This window comes from Morus notabilis, unplaced genomic scaffold, assembly GCF_000414095.1.
Source record: "Morus notabilis unplaced genomic scaffold, ASM41409v2 Scaffold1289, whole genome shotgun sequence".
Classification (NCBI taxonomy): Eukaryota; Viridiplantae; Streptophyta; class Magnoliopsida; order Rosales; family Moraceae; genus Morus; species Morus notabilis.
Genome location: NW_010356868.1, coordinates 73,879 through 92,492, shown reverse-complemented (window position 1 = coordinate 92,492; position 18,614 = coordinate 73,879). Strand labels below are relative to the sequence as shown.

General features: G+C 34.2%; 1 protein-coding gene across 2 annotated transcripts; it reads right to left on the bottom strand.

Annotated features, from left to right (window-relative positions):
• Positions 1-5,433: 5,433 nt before the first annotated feature.
• Positions 5,434-17,321, bottom strand: LOC21393737. 2 transcript variants are annotated; one of them, XM_010088772.2, is made up of 13 exons: positions 17,188-17,321; positions 15,762-15,889; positions 15,549-15,636; positions 14,920-15,009; positions 13,938-14,051; positions 12,991-13,176; positions 8,906-9,037; positions 8,073-8,575; positions 7,481-7,580; positions 7,272-7,331; positions 6,435-6,527; positions 6,197-6,316; positions 5,434-6,086 (listed from the first exon to the last, which is right to left on the bottom strand). In XM_010088772.2, exons 2-13 carry the CDS (start codon positions 15,797-15,799, stop codon positions 5,769-5,771), a joined length of 1,842 nt encoding a protein of 613 aa, XP_010087074.2. In that variant the 5' UTR covers positions 15,800-15,889; positions 17,188-17,321; the 3' UTR covers positions 5,434-5,768. The 2 variants fall into 2 exon arrangements, with proteins under 2 accessions (XP_010087074.2, XP_024018432.1); XM_024162664.1 differs by lacking the exon at positions 17,188-17,321 and adding an exon at positions 16,546-16,633.
• Between the last annotated feature and the right edge of the window lie 1,293 nt (positions 17,322-18,614).

Here is an 18,614-nt window from a genome sequence, read left to right as displayed (position 1 = left end):
TACCTGCATGTTTGATCTTTTCTATTGTTGATTTCATCATGTGTACAGATTATTCTAGATTTTTCCTTCTGCATTTATTAATCTGTTTATCTGAATTATTTAGAGTGCTGATTGGTGATCAATACTGATTTCAATTCATAGCTATTAAGTGACTTGATAATTTTTCCCTTTATTGTTTGAAATACGTGAGAAATTTTGGCAAAAGAAATTGTTCTGAGACCTTTTTCTTTCTGTTTTTCCTCCTTTTTTCCTTTGTGTGTGAGATTATCATTATTTAATCCTTATTCTGTCTTTTTTCCTTCTTCTTACTGTAATCATATACGGCCCTTATTATTTAATTAAGAAATATCAATTTGTTATTGTTTCTAAACTGATATTCTGTTGTTACTTGTGAGACTCATATAGGTTATACACTCTTTGTAATTCTTCTCCTGTTTTTTATTTATAAATACTGATGTTGCACATGAATACATTTTATATATCTCTGTTTACTTTCTTTGCACGTTACTCATTCTCTTCAACATTTGACACTCGATCATTTACTGCTCTACTTCATTCTCCATCATTTACTGCTTTCTTCTGCTATCTCTGGATCCTTTTTTTTCTCTTTGTTTGCATTTGGTTGGTCGACATTTCACACTTAAGGAAGTGTTTATAGCGTTCCAGGTACTTTTAATGATCCTTGCCCGCAACTTCTCAATATTTGTTGTTGATGTTACATATATTGGTTTGCTTCCGTTCATAAATGATTTTATTATGTTATTAAATGGATGTTACTACTATATGTTGCTCAGAAAAATTTTATTCTGTTGTTAATAAGTGTTAGTAAACTACCTCTTTTCTTTCCACCCTTTTTTTTCCTGTTGTTGATTACTACATTTTGCTCATACATTAAGTCCCTATCTATTTATTTTTCAGCGATATATATATATATATATGTGTGTGTGTATGTGTGTCTTTGTTTCATATACTTATTTTTAACTACTTTTACTAAAATTTATTGGCTATATCTCTCTTCTTTTTTATTAGTTACTCTGACCTTTTTACCTTCTTCTAAATGAATATTTCGTTCAAAACTTATATATATATATACACACACACACACTTCCCTTTTTTCTGCAGATGAATTTTACCTTTTTATTCGGTAGACATATTTTACTTTTGTTCAGTATTTACTGTAGCAAGGACGATTTTGATCAATCTTGACATCATAAGTGTTATATAAGTTGTCCAAAAATTGTTGTGATTATATCTTCCTTATTTTGAATCTGCCTTTGCTCATTCTTCTTTATAAAAAATTTTTCCCGGTCTATTTCTCCCTCTCCTCTTTTTTTCCTTTTTTTCACATTTATTCTGGTCCTTTTGGTCTTTTGGTATTAGTATTTGATTGAAAACTTATTTATACATAGATTAGCTTTGTCTTTCTATTGTTGATGTCTTAGCTTTTACTATTCTATTTAACATTTACTATTCATATACTGGCTTTTCTTTTATGTCACTCGATTTTCACTTATTTTGGACATTTCATATTTCTCTATTTTGGTTGTTTCTTCAATTTGAATTTCTAACTTTTTCTTTCATTTTTTTTTCTTTTTTGCCCGCTTTCTTCTCTGTCTCCTGTGCAGGACTTTTGACTCTTTTCTTACTCTACAATATGATTGTAAGCTTTTGTTCTGAGTTTTTTATTTCTCAATTTTTTTTACAGTTGAGCCTTCTTGATCATTTTGATGGAAATGAAATGCTGACCTTTACTGCTTCCTTGATGTATTAACTTTTATTATTCTATCACACTTATTCATACACTAGCATTTCTTTTATGTTACTCAATTTTTGTTTATCTGCAGTTTTTATTTATTTTAGACTTTTGATATTTCTATATTTAGTATGCTTCCAAAAATTGAATTTCTGACTTTTTCTTTTATTTATTTATTTTTTTTTTTTTTACTCTTTTTCTTCGTTCTATCCTATGCTCGGGCCTTTGATTCTTTTCCTCCTCTACAATATAATTGTAAGCTTTCGTCCTCGGTTTTTTATTTCTAAATTTGTTTTGCAGTTGAGCCTTTTTGATCATTTTGATCGAAACATTAATCTTAACTGTTTCTCTCATGCTTTCATTACATCCATTTTGTTCTTCTTATTCGGTCAATTTCCACACTTTTTTATATGATAGATTTTGTTCTTCCTAATCGTTTGTCTTCATTATCATTTTTCTGCATTTTTTGTCTCCGATTTTCTGTTTTCTAAAATTTTATCTTGCAATTAAAAAAACAAGAGAAAGAAGCAAAACAACAACAATGTTTCATCATAAAAAAGTTTAAACAAAAATACTGTATATATATATCTATATCTATATATAAATATAGTTGTATATATATTTACAGCTACAGTACTGTATATATATGTATGTGAATATATATATATGTAAATTAATTTTGTACTATAAAACCCCTAAACTTTTTATATAATATAATGATATTTCCCACAGCAACGCGCGGGAAATAACTAGTACTAACTCTAGAAGAGTATAACCAATTTATATAGCGTGTCACGTGTCATTTCACTTAATATATTAATTTAATATTTATTTTGTTAATATGCCTTAAATTTGTGTCTCATTATACTCATTAAGCTTTAATATTTTCATGAAACCTAGCTACCATAATATTTTTTCTTTTTCTTACAACACTTTTTCGTCAAATTCAATAGTGGTCATGCTTTAGTTTACGTTAATGTACGGACATTTAACAAAACTCAAATATTGTTAGGGTCAAAATCGGCATCACAATCATCATCATACACGTGGATAGTATTTAGAGAGGAATCTCGACTGGAATTAACTTGAGACAAGATTGATCGAAATCAACTAGAGAAACCTGACGACAAAAAACTCACGGGACTGCCACAAATAAATCAGGAAAGGAGATTTCTTGGAGCCCACAAAGTCAAATTCAACAAATTTTACATTAAAGATAGAAATCATATCAATATTGAAGAGAAAAGATACTATGAAGCACGTAAAAAAACAAAGAATGAGAAAGTTAACTGAAAATAAAGGAAAACTGTTTAGCTCAAGAGAAAAGAAAATTAGAATGTCATTTCCTATAAATATGGGATGAAGATCACGAATTAAACATTTTAGATCCCTCTCATCACGTCATCCTCTCTCTAGATTCTCTCTCTAAATCCCCTCCTCCTCCCTAACCTGTTCTTATTTTCTGTTGTAATTGTACTTAATACGAATATAGTGAAACTTTAAGACCCTACAGTGGATGTGGCCTTCACATTGAAAGTGAATCACTATAAATTCATTTGTTCATTTATTTTTCTGCACTTTACGTTCTCGTTTTAACATTCAATCGACTCAGATCGACTCGTCAACACAACTGATATTCATGAACGGTCATTGACCTTCTAAATAAATTTAATTGTAGAATCTCACCTCGATCTACAAATAATCAATATTTTAAGAAAGAAATAAAAGTAAACAGCATTTTAAAAAATACAAAAGAGAAAAAAGTATAGGAGACAACACTTGCATCGAAAAATTAATTATTCGGAGAAAATATTCTAATAAACTAAATTGCTTATTTTATTGTTGTAGTCGTAGATCACGTAAGGTAAGCAAAGCCACTCATATTGAGGAATCAATTCGAAAGGACATTTTAACGCTAACTCGTGGTGTAGGATACACTAAAATAGGAGAGAAATCTGGTTTCTTTTAATTATTAGATAGAGAAAATTACAGATTCTATCTTTTTAAATTCTTAACTTATTAAAAGTATCTCTTTTAAAAAATTCTATCACTTGATTAGTTATAGTCTAAAAAATAGAAATATATAGCTCAATGTTAATGGATAGATATAAAAAGGGACTACATTTCAAAAACTGTTTTTAAAAAATTGCCCAAATTGAATATCATTTGAGGACTATAATATGGATGATTATTAACCTTATGAATTTTGTTCAGTTTTCAAGGCCTCAAAATCCTTATCCGTTTGATCCAATTGAATCACATAATGTCTTTTTTTATGTTGTTTTCTATCATTAAGTTCTCACATTTTATTGAAAAACAATAGGAAAAAAGTGCTAGGAAGTTGATTTGTGTTTTAAAAAAATAAAAATAAAAAAAGTAGTACATACTTCTTTTGCTCATTAATGTAGTACATGTTGTAGTAACTACGATAAGAGACGGCTCGTTCCAATATCATGTTGCGACCAACATCCCTCAATCACATCCTTTTATTGACCCCTTTATAATTCAAGGTTCGTTCAATTCGTCGATTTAAATTTTTAATTTAAATTTAGATGTTTAATTATAATAAAAAAAGTTATATGTGACTTTTTATAAGAGTTTTTAACTGTAGTAAAATTAAAATTAAAAACTCAAACCGGTAAAATAAACGAGGCATCAGTTGTGCACATAACACCATCCTAAATTTTTATATTGTTACACTAATGTCCCGTTATTATCTTTATCTTTACATTACATATTACATTATTATTACATACACTAAAGAGCCAAAAGGTTCTTCTTTTCTTTTGGCATGTCGCATTACAAGAAGGCTTCTCCTTTTGTTCATTCTTATATTATACTTTATATCAAATACTCTGTTTGCAACATCTCATTCTCTGTTTTGTTTTTTTTTTTTTCTATAAATTGAAAATATTAAGAATTAGCTAGATTATTATGCTTTATTATTTTATGATGGACGGTTCGTAAGTTTGTCTTGTAAATTTAAATACTTGCGTAATTAATTTATGGGTCTGTATGCTTTGTTGGAGTCTACATGCTTTATTATCAATTGTATGCTTACTTTTTGAGTTATGGACGTTTATGATTGAATTATTATATCAAAGTTTTGATTCTAATTGTGTGGAAGGATAGGTTGATATATATGAGTTTAAACCAATTAAAAAACCAAACCAAACCAAACCAGTTAATTGGTTCGGTTTGATTTGGTCTATTTTGGATTGAATTCTTTATGTTTTAGTTTGGTCTTGAGACTTTCCAAACCAAGTTGTACTTAAAATAAACAATTTGGTTTGATTGCACACCCCTAAGAATTAGGGCTGAATTCAAAAATCTAATAGAATATACATTGTAAGCATCAGAACTTAATTCCATATGGCTGTCAATACCCATTCTCTCTGTTCCTGCAAATAATTGCACTAAAGTAGAAGTGTAAATTTGAGCCGCTGGGCCCGACAACCTGAAGGGTAATTTCAGGCCGAACCAGCCTGGCCTTAAAAGAGAAAAGGTCAGCCTAACCCGGCCATAAGTCCAAAAAATTTAAGGCCAAACCAGGCCAACAGTAGCGGGTCTTAGACCGACACGTTTAACCCGACCCAAACTTCCAGCTACACACCAAAGAAATGACCTTTTGTCCTTTACATTCTCAAGAACATGATTTAACAAATAAATAGACAAGTGTCTTCAACCTGAAAAGCTCGTATAATATTGACAAAACCTAGGGAATGTGAGGACAATTTCCCAGTTATCTAAACTCTCATTTCACATTTGTTGAACAATACCAGTATATCACATCAATTGCTACAAGCATTATGCATGAACAAAATGTACAACACCCTCGAGGTATATATATGTGGTGGTCTACATGGCAAAAGGCCAAAGTTTGCCGCCATTCTCTTTTGTTTGAATTTCAATTCTGTTGCCGCGGCTCATTTGAACCGATGAAGTAGGTGTTTGGCTTTCACGTGCATAGACCAATGCAAGCAAAGAAATTTGTAGCATCCCAAAGTTCGCATCATCAAACAAGAAACTTGTCAGGCAGAAATAGATATCGGAAGCGTGAATCGAAATGAAGTATGCCACAGTTGCGTGAGCCAAGGAGACTTTGTCGCCTCTGCGATATACATTGTTCGGCAAATGCAGCTTGGTGGGGTGGAAGGTAATGGGATATCCACACAGCCAAATTTGAATCATCCACAAAGCTTTTGGCAAAGCAGTGAAGCATTTTTGGCACTAATAGTCTTCCTTTGCTGCTAATTCCAACTGAAGCGCGAATATAATCGCGTTGTGCTTCTTCCAGCTCTTCCCTTACATTCCCTACTGTGTAAATTCTTACCTGCATTTGAAATTCACAACCGCGTGAACATTTAGAACCACCATTCATGAAAGAGAACAGACAGGATAAAAAAAGTATTTTACAAAGTACAAAGAAACTGTTGGGATTACCGCTGGTGAAGAGTACATTCCACAGCTCAAAGCAAAAGCAACAAGTGGCTCATGGGTACCAATCGCAGATTTCCGTTGCTCCTCGGAGACCTTCAGCTTGTGAAGAGCAAGAAGCAAAGCCTGATTTTTATTTTTTATTTTTTTTAACCACAAATGTCAATCACAAGATGGAAATATATAGCAAGAGAATAAAGCAAAATACTAAATGGACCTAGATCGGAGAAAATCAGAGTCGTACAATTTGCGGTCTATGAAGAGGTGGTTTCATCTTCAAAATAACATACTCAATAGCAGCTGCACTGAAAGAATGTCCTCCAACGGTGTATGCGGCCTGGAGTACACAAAAAATGTCATCAATAAGTGATCACGGATACATGAACCTGGTTAGCAGAAGTTCATTCATCAAACACAACGAATTCTGCACGTCGCAATCATAAGTGACTTTAGAAAGAAGAATCCTATACTTGATTTGATGGTACTGTAAAATTCATGTTTAAGTGTTTTCAACAAGAGGGAAGTGATAAGTGAGGATATCCCACAACCTTTCCTATGGAAACAATTATAGTCCCAAGTTCAAAATGAATTTTGCCAACTAATCCTCAATTCTAATGTTTATGTAACACGTTAGACTATTATTGGCGTTTTTATGAAGACTGCGGAACTGATGCTGTTAAGGCAGACACTGATCTTAAACTTGTAAGTTGTATTATGGAGGTGAAAAGAGGATACTTTACTGCATCACGAGAAGTTGTGAGTTAACTGAAGTATGTATCTAAATCAGAGTACAGGCTTATTAAGCGTTTAGATCACGTTGGTGTCAGAAATGTCCTATCCTGTCCCAAAGAATCAATCTGATTTAGTGGACACATGTAAATTTTTCCACAACTAACACCAGACATACTAGTCGGTCACATTTCAAGAATGTGAACTAATCAGACCTTTAAAAAAATGCCAAGTGATAGAAATAATCAATAGAAATAATCAACTAAAGAGAAATGATCCGGCGATATCACACACGGTAATATATGCCCCAATGCAAACAAAAACTAAGAGAAAACGTAACGGCATGACCAACCTTCTGCATTAAAGAGAAAAGCTTCAAGTCACTTCTGGGGACTCCATAGGCTAAATATGCCTGTAAAACATCAGATGAAATGAATAGTTTAATTTATTTAAGCCATCTATCACTATAATCGGCATTCTAAGAACATGCTTTGTTGAGTCAACCGGTGCTTATTTTATCCTTATTTAGACTTCACAATCAACAAGATAGGATGAGCTTACATGCATTATCAATGCATTGTATAAGTTAATCCAGAAAGCGAGCCTCTCATTGCGGTTCAGGTGGATAGGATTTACTTTTGCAAGTTGCTCAACAAGTATTCTGTTATCCAAAAGAAAGCAAGAACTGTCATTTATCAGGTGATTCAAGTCTATAACCAGAAAACAATAACCATTTAAAAAGTATGTCAAAAGTTCCTGAAGATTTTCAACATAAATTTTCCTGAAGATTTTTAACATATATTCCCTCTTACATAAGTTGTCCATACCATGAGTGACTTATCACCTTTGGATAAGATCCTCCATTTATGGTTACATTTAAATGGTTTGAATTGAGTATAAAAGCCAGTTTCAGACTAAAACATTTCAGTATATTAATAAATCCGTTGATATACGTAAACTATCTAAAACATTAAAGTGGAATATCGGAATCCCATTTGCACGTCTCAAGCATGAGCAAACAGAAATGATCTACATGCAAAAATCAGGACCATCCGTGGTGCAATTTCTACTTGGTGCTAATAACACCTGAAAAAAGTTGTCCCATTTCACAGAAGAAAAAAAGTCTGACAAAAGGATGAAATGAAAAATTAACCTGAATTTCCTCAGTGCCCCTGCAGCGTATTCTAATTGCTTTTTCCCAACAGACATCCAAGAAACTTCAGTTGCTAACCCATAGTTTCCAATGTCGGCCCAACTTAATTTTCCACGAACTCTGTACGGATCACAGACATTCTCAAAGGCCAACACCTCAGAGTTACTCTGTATGTCAACCTGTGGGCTGTGCATCCATGACGAGATCATAGACCGCTCAGATGACCACCATGATGAACTCGAAAGGTGTCCGCGCGGTGACAAAGATGAGTAGCTGTTCTCTAGTGAGTCAGATTTAGATGTCATAGCAGAATCTGCCAAAGACATGAATATATTCTTCATACATCTAACCATCTCTTCTGAAAGTTGGTTAGGATTATCCCAGAGACCCTTTGGCGGCATCCCCTTAGGAAGCTTCCTCAACTCAGCTGGTCGGCAGGATTCAGAGTCCATCTTACTGGATGTTCTCATATCACAGCAAACCGTAGCTGAATCCTCTGCATTCTGACCACAAAACATATATACATGATAAATGTCAACTTTTGCTGACTATAAATTTCTAGAAAGGAAAAGCATACAAATCTCAGACACAAATTCGGACATTTATGTGATGATAAAAGAGAGGAAGGAGAAAAAGAAGCAGCAGTTGGACCACATGGAAAGATGTAATCTCCAAGAAACTAGAGAGAAGACGAAAGAGGGAAAAGAAATTCACTATTCAGTAGAAACAACATCAGTTAATCCTCTCTTTCTGTCCATTTTTAGTACCATATTAATATGAATCGGAAATTCTGGGTGGCTCTATGCCACCGCATACAAGTACTAGAAAGATACCTCAATTGCAGTTGGCATAGAGGATGATTCACCATTAAGCTCCAAGTCTTGATCATTCAACTCCTGGTATGAGCTATCTTCAAGACAAGGCTCTGGGTTCGAATGCATTGAACTTCTCGAAGAAGGTGAAATCTGAATGGCGTAAGAACATGTTACAATGGCTGCAAATAGGTTGACTTATACAAAATATAAGTTGACGTATACAAGATATCATTTTATGTCATAACTACAATCCAAATCCTGTATTATCCTTCTATACCCTAGGAAAACAGACTCATTTCATGTAAACCCTAAACATTAGCTGGTCATGTCTGTATTATCCGCCTATGCGTTTGTATAGCTAGTCCCAAGCCCGAATAAAAGAGGAGGGTTGCGGTAGGTTGACGGCCAGCGTTAAAATAAGCCACTCTCATAGATTTCACTCACATAGAATCTGTTGGGGCGTTCCCTACGTGCGACGCGCTATGCCGGGCCCTGGGTATAGTGTTAAATAGGCAAGGGGGGTCTTCGCACATTCATGGACGTGTGCGGGGGGAAAAGCGAGCCCATGCGCCATGTCGGGCCCCGGATATGGTGAAAAATATGCAAGGGGGGTCCTTGCATATTCATGGACGTGTGCAAGGGGTAGAGCTAACCCATGATAGGAAAATTCGTTTAGGTAGTTGGAATGTAGGTTCTTTAACTGGTAGATCTATGGAGTTAGTAAATGTTATGGTAAGAAGAAGAATTAACATTTTATGCTTACAGGAAATGAAGTGGATAGGAGAGAAAGCAAAGGAGATTGGAAATTTAGGAAAGAAGTTATGGTATACAGGTTGGGAAAGGAATCGCAATGGAGTTGGTATTCTAGTGAACAAAACTATAAAGGATGACGTAGTTGAGATTAAGCGAATAGGGGATAGAATTATTATGCTCAAATTGGTACTAGGAAATAAGTTCATCTATGTAATTAGTGCTTATGCTCCACAAATAGGATTGGATGCGGAAACTAAAGTCAAGTTCTGAGAAAACATGCATGACTTAGTGTGTCGTATAGGCAATGAGGATAGCATTTTCATTGGAGGAGATTTCAATGAGCATGTTGGTAAGAATAGGGAAAACTTTGAAAGGATCCACAGTGATTTTGGTTTTGGAGCTCGAAACGAAAAAGGAAAATCTATTTTGGAATTTGCGTTGGGACATGATTTTATCATAACAAACACATTTTTCAAGAAAAGAGATTCTCACTTGATAACTTTTAAGAATGGGAGGAACTTAAGCCAAATAGATTATTTTCTCACAAGGTTAGAGAACGTTCTCTATGTAAGAATTGTCAAGTAATTCCTGGAGAAGTACTAGCCACTCAACATAGGTCAGTGATCTTAGATGTGAGCATTAAGCTTTGCTATAGAATGACTAAGATAAACCACCTCCCACGAACTCGTTGGTGGCATTTGACAGGAATAAAGCAATTGGCCTTTAAAGAGGAGGCTACATGGTCATATATAGGTGATGCAAATACTATGTGAGATGTCATGGCCAGCTGCATTAGAAAAGTGGCAACGGAAGTACAGGAATCTAGAGGTAAAGGCCCCCCTGAGAAAGAAACCTGGTGGTGGAGTGAGGAAGTTCAAAAGGCTATTAGGACCAAGAGGGATTTATATAGAGATTTATCAAAGCGTAAGGATGTTGAAACTTTTAATAAGTACAAAGAAGCGAATAAAGAAACTAAGCGAGCAGTTGGTAAGGCTCGTTCTACTTACTTAGATGAGGTATATAAGAAACTTTGGACTAGAGAATGAGAGAATGATATATATAAACTAGCTAAGATAAGAGAAAGTGTCAGGACCTAAATCAAGTAAGGTGTGTTAAGGATGATGCGGATCAGGTTCTGACAAAAGATAAAGACATTAGGGAAAGGTGGAGGAGTTACTTTGAGAAGCTTTATAATGATGATCATGCGATAGAGTTTGAATTTCTTAAGTCACAAGGAGAACCTAATGTGATGTATACAAGAGGAATCAGAGTCTCGACAGTTAAAACTGCACTACGGAAGATGAAAAAGAGGAAGGTATGTGGGCCAGATGATATTCTAATAGAGGTTTGAATGGTGTTAGGAGATGCTGGAATTGTGTGGCTCACTAAGTTTTTCAATGAGATACTAAAAAAGAAGCATATGCTTGATGCACGGAGGAAAAGTATTCTTGTCCCCCATCTTCAAGAATAAAAGAGATGTGTTGAATTGTAACAATTATAGGGGTATAAAGTTAATAAATCACACTATGAAACTTTGGAAGAGGGTTATCGAAAGAAGATTAAGGGCCACAACTACCATCTCAGGTAACCAATTTGACTTCATGCCAGGCAGATCAACCACGGAAGCCATTTTTCTTCTTAGGATGCTAATGGAAAGGTACAGAGACGCCAAGACAGACCTACATATGGTCTTTATAGATTTAGAAAAGACATGTGATAGGGTGCCGAGAAAAATTTTATGTTGGGTGTTAGAAAAGAGAGGAGTGCATGTGAGGTATATTAAGGTAATTAAGGACATGTACGATGAGGTGGTCACAAGTGTGAGAACTGTTAGAGGCTACACGGCAGAGTTTCCCATTCGGATCGGCCTTTATCAAGGATCTGCTCTTAGTCTTTATCTTTTCACCATCGTGATGGATGAGCTGATAAGAGAAATCTAAGATAGAGTTCCTTGGTGTATGCTTTTTGCAGACGATATAGTTTTAGTTGATGAACATAGGGAATGAGTTAACCGTAAGTTAGAACTGTGGAGACAAACTTTCGAGACGAAGGGGTTTAAGTTAAGTAGGACGAAAACTGAATACATGCATTGTAGGTTTAGTAACTCAAATAATCAGAGTGATGGAATTTCTTTAGATGGTGTGGAGATTGGGGCTTCTAGGAAGTTTAGGTACCTTGGGTCTATAGTGAAGTACGAAGGGGATATAGAAGAGGATATTCAACATAGGATTAAGGCATGGTGGGTTAAGTGGAAGAATGCTACGGGAGTTTTATGTGATAGCAAGATGTCTATTAAGTTGAAAGGAAAGTTTTATAGGATTGTAATCCGCCCAGCTATGTTATATGGTAGTGAATGTTGGGCCATTAAAGTCCCAACTATGCCTATTTTATGTGATAGCAAGATGCCTGTTATATTCACTTTTATGTTATTTTCATTTTGTTCCTAGTAAGGGTAACGTTCTGCTGAAATTGACCTTTGCAGGTTAGGCGTAACCTGGACCAAGCAAAGACATTGCTTGAAGCCTTAATTAAGGTATCTGTACTTTATTCAAATTGGATCACACATTTATCTGTAGTCATATGATGGAGGAGAATTTTTATTCTTGCTTCAAATTCTCATTGCCAAGTTAGATAGGAACTGAACCTGGAGCCATGAACTCATGTAGATACAGTCATCCACACATAGATTTCATAGAACAGAAATTTTTAATTTCTTAGGTAGTGAATGTTGGGCCATTAAGAGACAACATATATCTAAGATGAGTGTGGCAGAAATGCGTATGTTAAGATGGATGAGTGGCCATACGAGAATTGATCGCATAAGGAATGAAGTTATTCGTAATAAAGTAGGTGTAGCATCAATGGAAAATAAGGTGCGCAAAGGCCGCTTGAGGTGGTACGGGCATGTCCAACGTAGACCGCTAGAAGCACCAATTCGTGCTTGGGAGGACATTCTTATACCTAATACTAGGAGAGGGAGGAGTAGACCAAGAATTACGTGGACCGAAGTCGTTAGGAAAGACATTCTAGATCTAGGCCTTCAGGAAAATTTAATTTCGAACAGAGTTGTGTAGAAAAGTGAAATTCATATAGTCGACCCTAATTAGTTGAGCTTAAGGCTTGTTGTTGTTGTTGTGTTGGTTATGATATGAAGCAGCCCTCGATTTCTTAACATGAAATTGTAATAGCAAAAACTTAGATACTTCGAACCAGCAAAGCAATAAACTATTTTTCAATTGAAGAACTAATAAACTACATGATACATAACCTCTGGAGTCAACCATCTGTTTCAGAATATCGTTTAGTATGTGCACAGAAACCATGATTATGAAAAATAACAGTGGCTATACCGATAAATTCATAAAGTCAATGCAGCGAGGAGATGTTGTCTGAGGAGATGGATGCCTTAGGCGATATTCCGCAAGCCTTCGTTCATTTCTTTCTTGACTAAGTTGAAAATGCAAAGATACCGTCTCTTGTTCAAGGTTTGAAACAGTAACCTCCAATTCTGCAATAGTGGACAAGAGTTCGTAGGCCTGCAAAAATCACAATGACGGAAAAAAAAAGATGATCCATTGCAATTCAATAAAATAAATAAATAATGCTTGATCGTAATCAAGTATACATATTATCCGCAAGATATTAGGAGAACGAAAGAAGTAGAATTTCCAGAATTCAGTTGCTGAGGAAGGAACAAATGCACATAAAACATTGAAACTGAAATAATACAGACTTGAATGGAAGAACATAGTTGACCACAACTAACTCTCAGACCAGCATTTTAGAAAAATTAACATTTGACATTTTATTAAGACATCTAGACGGGACTTGTTTCTGAGTCAGTAGCTTTAAAAGCTAGCATAGGAACACCAAATGCAACTTAAAATTCTGATAGCAATTAGATTGGCAGAAGGAACCTTGACTACAAACTAACCAGCAACTCAGATAACAAACAAAACACTTGGCAGATTAACATATCCAATCTGCCAGAGTCTAAGTGCTGAGTGGAAAGATGACAAGCAATACCACTAAATAACTTGCAAAATGCCTGAACTTTGAAAAGTTCAAGTTAAATGGGCTTATCTAAAAGATGTTTCTAAAGTTTAGTCACAGAAAGTATAACAGACATATGCAGGGATTCAAAATAAATAGTAGCGTGTTCTCCACTTGCTAGAAACCGAAAGTTGCATGGCCATTTAAGTATTCTCCTGGGACATTAATAGACAAGCCTTTTTACTAATCACATATAAAGTAACAAAGTATAAGAGGAGATAAAACAATTAAAAGAGTAACATACATAGTGAGGTAGGCGTGACGGACTCAAGATTTTAGTAGCATTTTTCTCTATAGTATTTTCCAGAACAGTGTGCAGCTCTATCTCTTCTCGCAGTTGCTGCTGTAACTTCCGTACCTATGTCAAAAGAAACCATCAGTAAGTACTAATTGTAACCGTACTCCGGTTAAGCTTATTATGTTTTACCAAACCACATAAGCAATCTGTAAACCAGATGCTAGGAATCAGATTAGAACTGAAAACGAACTGAAGCATATATAACTGTAATCTAATGATTGGTTTTGGTTGTGTGCAGCCAAATTTTTTAAAGATTACGTCTCATGTTCCCCGCTCAATTTATTATTAATATGAGAAAAAGAGCAAACTAGCCCGAAAGGCTTAAAGAAAACAGAAATAACAAAAATGAAACACTAGCAATCTATATTAGGCCAACTATTTCCACATCTTAAAACCCCTTTTCCACTTTGTGCCCAAGAGTGAAGCAACGATGAAATGAATTACCAGTTACAACCACAAATAAAGCCTCTGAAGAAACCTATATAATTTCCACCTTTTCAGTATGAAAAAGTTCCAAACTATCAAGCATATTCCAAAACAAACACCAGCAACATTTTAAACATCCCTGCCTTCTCGTTTATTGGCAAAGACCCTTTTAACCTTAAGACCGACCCTTTTAACCTTAAGACCCTATAATCCGCCATTACTATAGGCTAGACACGGAAATCTGTTAAGGCATTTTGGTGGAATATTGATACACTGTTTGCTACATTACGGAATATATTCATAGCCCACAGGGCGAAAACAGAAAAGTGATTTATGTTCGATTAAATGGCATACTATCACAAGCACTTTATGCATAGAGAATCCGTACCATCAACTTCTAGCCATTCACATAAAGGCCCAAAAAAGATGCAAAAGTAGATAGTAGAATTCGGAGATAATAGCAGCATAATAGCGATTCTAGTTCTAGGCAGGTGAAGCTTACATCCTGTTCAAGTTGGAATCTGTACGAGAAAGAATTGTTGGTTTTAATGTAAGATCCAAGCCCTGTGGTACCTCCTCCAATATTGCTCACCTAAAGATAAGAATAAAAAATAAATAAAAAAAAAAAAAAAAAAAAAAAAAAAAAAGAAAAAAAAAAAAAAAAAAAAAAAAAAAGCACTAATGCACCTTGCCAGAAGAAATCTAATTTTGAACAAAACAAGTAATAACAAGCAGTATCTTTATAAATAATTGATAGATAGAAAGAAGAAATGTTTTGCTTCACGAGAGTAAGCATTCCCTAGTCTAAATCTGGGTGACACACGTACTTCCATCACTAAATACTGAGGAAGATGATTTCTTCCATAAGCTTTTTGAAGAATAAACAAAATGATCTGATAAAGCTGTGTGTAGAACAATTAATGGACCATAGAGCAGAATACCAAATAGAAGGAGTGGAAGAGGAAGAAGAAGAAGAACATTAAGTGAATAATAGTATAATACCACAAAGGCGCAAACTATAAAAGAAAATGCCTTTGGTTTTTGCAATAAAATGTTCACGATCTTTCTCAATATTCACATAACCCAAGTTAATGGTTTCTTCATTAAAGAGATCTGCTCAGTAGTACCTACCTCTAAAGATGAGATATCACCGGCCGCATAGTCGATTTTCGAGCTACAAATCAGACCAGAATGAGAACATTTACAGAGGGAATCGTTTCTGTAAACATGCAACAAGAAGACAGAGAAAAAAAGGAAAGCATTAAAAGGGAAAGAAAAAGAAGGAAAACCCCAGAGCCTCATATATAAGCAGAAAATCCTCGAGTGGGAAAAATGAACCCTTACTGGTTCAAGGCATTTTGCAGAATTGGTGAGTCACACATCTTGTTATCATTGGGTTTGGCGTTTATCACATAAATCCTTACTGGAAGCAGAAGCTATCTATGTCCATGTACAAACAAGCATCATAAATCCTGCAAAATTCCCTCCAAGCATCAAGCATTCTTGCTCTTTTGGCGTTTAAAAAGAGTTGAAACTCACAAGAAGTTTTTGTTCTTTTGTCGCTAAACAATCTCAGCCTAATCTGAAAGACAGCATAATGAGATGCAGAAGAACTAGGAAAGGCACTGTGAGGCCTGTGAGTTTCATAATAAGGACAAACAAATTCATGAATGCACAGCTACCAGTCATTTTCAAACACAACCATCCAAAACTATCAACACAACTTTGTGTGAGCCCAGATTTCTGTTTCAAATTAAGATCCAATGCACTGACCAAAAATTAAAAAAACAAAAGTTACAAAAAAAAAATGGAAAATTGACTACTAACACATGCAGTAGTTCCATCATGCACTGCTAAAATGCATTTCACACTCCATAAAAATCAGAGCTGAGAAAAAGGCAATAAACTGTGATAGTTATGCATAACCATAATGATATGATAGTCTCCAAAAAGAAGAAAAAAATTATTATTTCTTTTTTTTTGAAAAAGGATTTTTTTTTCCACTGAAAAATAGTGCAAAAAAAAAGGGAAAAGAAACAAAAGGAAAAGTGGGCACCTCCCAAACCCATATGCAAGTCAATCAAAAGTAGTTTCCACTGAGTTAATAAGAGGCAATCCACAAACCTACCCTTCCAAAGTCCCCTAAAAAGTTCATTTGGAGAGAATAACTGGTTGCTTTTTTCCCTACCCTTTATTTTTATTTTTTATTTTTGGCAAAAGAGATGGCTGTGACATTTCACACCTCATAATCCAAGAGTGAAAGCTCTCAGTGTATTCAAAAGCCTAGTCAAAAAAAGGCAAAATATATTGGTAATGGGGTTTTGGTCTTGCTTTGCAAAAGAGAGAGGAACACAATAAATACGACATGATTAGGTGAATCACTCAAAGAAAACAAGATGTGAATACAATCCAAAGGATTGAGCTTTTGTGGTCCCCTATTTTTGCCCAAAAGACCCCCCACACTTCCCTTCAGGTTTTACTCAGATCAGTACCTGACCCTTGAAAATAATGGATCCCTCATACCTCTTTTCTTTTTTCTTTTTTTTTTCCTTGTGTCATCTCAAATAAAAGGGCAAAATAGAAAATACCCAGAATCAAACTTGACAAAGTAAAAAAGATTTTAAAGTACATATATACCTCTTTTTCATTAAAACTTAAAAGGGTTCCTTTTTTTGTTTAAAAAAAAAAAAAGAAGAAGAATAAGAAGAACAAAATGCATAATGGAAATGAAAAGGAATTTGGTGAGCAGAAAGTGGCAGAAGAAATTAACCTTAGAAGAGAGGAAGATTCAAAAAACTTGATTCAAAAGTAGTTCTCTTTTATCAACCAACAACTTCCAACTTTTGAAATTGGTATTGTCAGTGTCACATCATCTATTCTCTCTCTCTCTCTCTCTCTTCAAGTTCAAATTTTTTGATTCATTCCTTATTTATAGCAGCCGCAGCAGCAGAAGAAGAAGAAGAACAGAAGAAATGACAAATATGTTTGGGAGAATCTAGAGCTATACTTACCAAGCAACTAAACGACTACAATGTTTACCTATTTTTTTCTCTTTCTAGTCTTCTTTGACTAACAACACCCACACAATGACAATGCAATACATATTTATTATTATAATGAAAAACCAAAACCCACATGAATGAAATATATATATATATATACATATAAGAAGAAGAGGATAAAGAAAGCAGTTGTCTTTTTCCTTTTGTATCGTTGGTTTTTATTAGTTTGGGAATGCTTGGAGACACACACACAACTCCATGATTTCGGATTTGTGTTTGAAATTTGAAATTACGAGGAGAAAGAGAAGAAACCCAGATGCCGGAAAACCATGGTGACTTATTTTGTGTAATAATAATGTCTATGTTGATTTTTAAAAAGAAATAAAAAAAAATAATGTGTATATTTTTTGAAAGAAATGTGCATGTGCCGTGTTACATTGGGTATCTGAATTAAAATCTCTTCCTGTGTGCCTGGGAATGCGTGAACCATAACTATAACCTGGAGGGAATTTGAGAATTGAATAGTGGGTTGTTTGGTAAATTGGAAAGCGCAAACTTCTCGTATTTGGAGTTGGTTTTGTTTTTATTTTTCACGTTTTAAAAAAATAATAACAATAATAAGAGAGAAATAATATTTAAGAGACGTTTAGTTTATAGATTATAATCGTGAAATTATAATTATTTTTTATTTATGTGTATTTTTTATGAGAGAAAATACTGTAGTGAATCATGAACCATGATTCGAATCGGTGTACGAATTTCCCAACCAAACAACCCCTTAATACAATTAAAGATAAAAATAAAAAGGATAACGATTTTTTAGTTTAGTATAAAATAGAAGATAAATAAAAAATAATTTTTAGTCGTTTTTCATTTTTTATTTTCGCTTTCTCCTCTCTCGAGCACAGAGAGAGATATTAATGGATTTTTTATACTGAAAATAATCTTTTAATAAAATTACCAAACGCATTTTTAAAAATAATTTATGTCTAAAATTAAAAATATTTTCATTTCCATTTTCATATAAAAAATAAAATCATTTTAAAACGAGTTCCAAACATGCCCTCTATTTTTTGCTGTCTTTAAAAATAATGAGCTTAGCGTTCTCTCTTTTAAGAACACAAGTATTTTTTATTTATCATTCATTAAATGTGTATTAAATCTGGTTAAAAATTAAATTAAATTAAAAAATAAT

What these genes read in the sequence shown, in the direction of transcription:
- LOC21393737 (XM_010088772.2), bottom strand. Translation starts at nt 15,799, where the DNA reads ATGTGTGACTCACCAATTCTGCAAAATGCCTTGAACCA. An exon ending in GATTCCAACTTGAACAGGAT is followed by an intron (nt 14,052 to 14,919) that starts GTAAGCTTCACC and finishes CTTTTGACATAG; the next exon opens with GTACGGAAGTTACAGCAGCA. An exon ending in GGGGCACTGAGGAAATTCAG is followed by an intron (nt 7,581 to 8,072) that starts GTTAATTTTTCA and finishes TTTGGATAACAG; the next exon opens with AATACTTGTTGAGCAACTTG.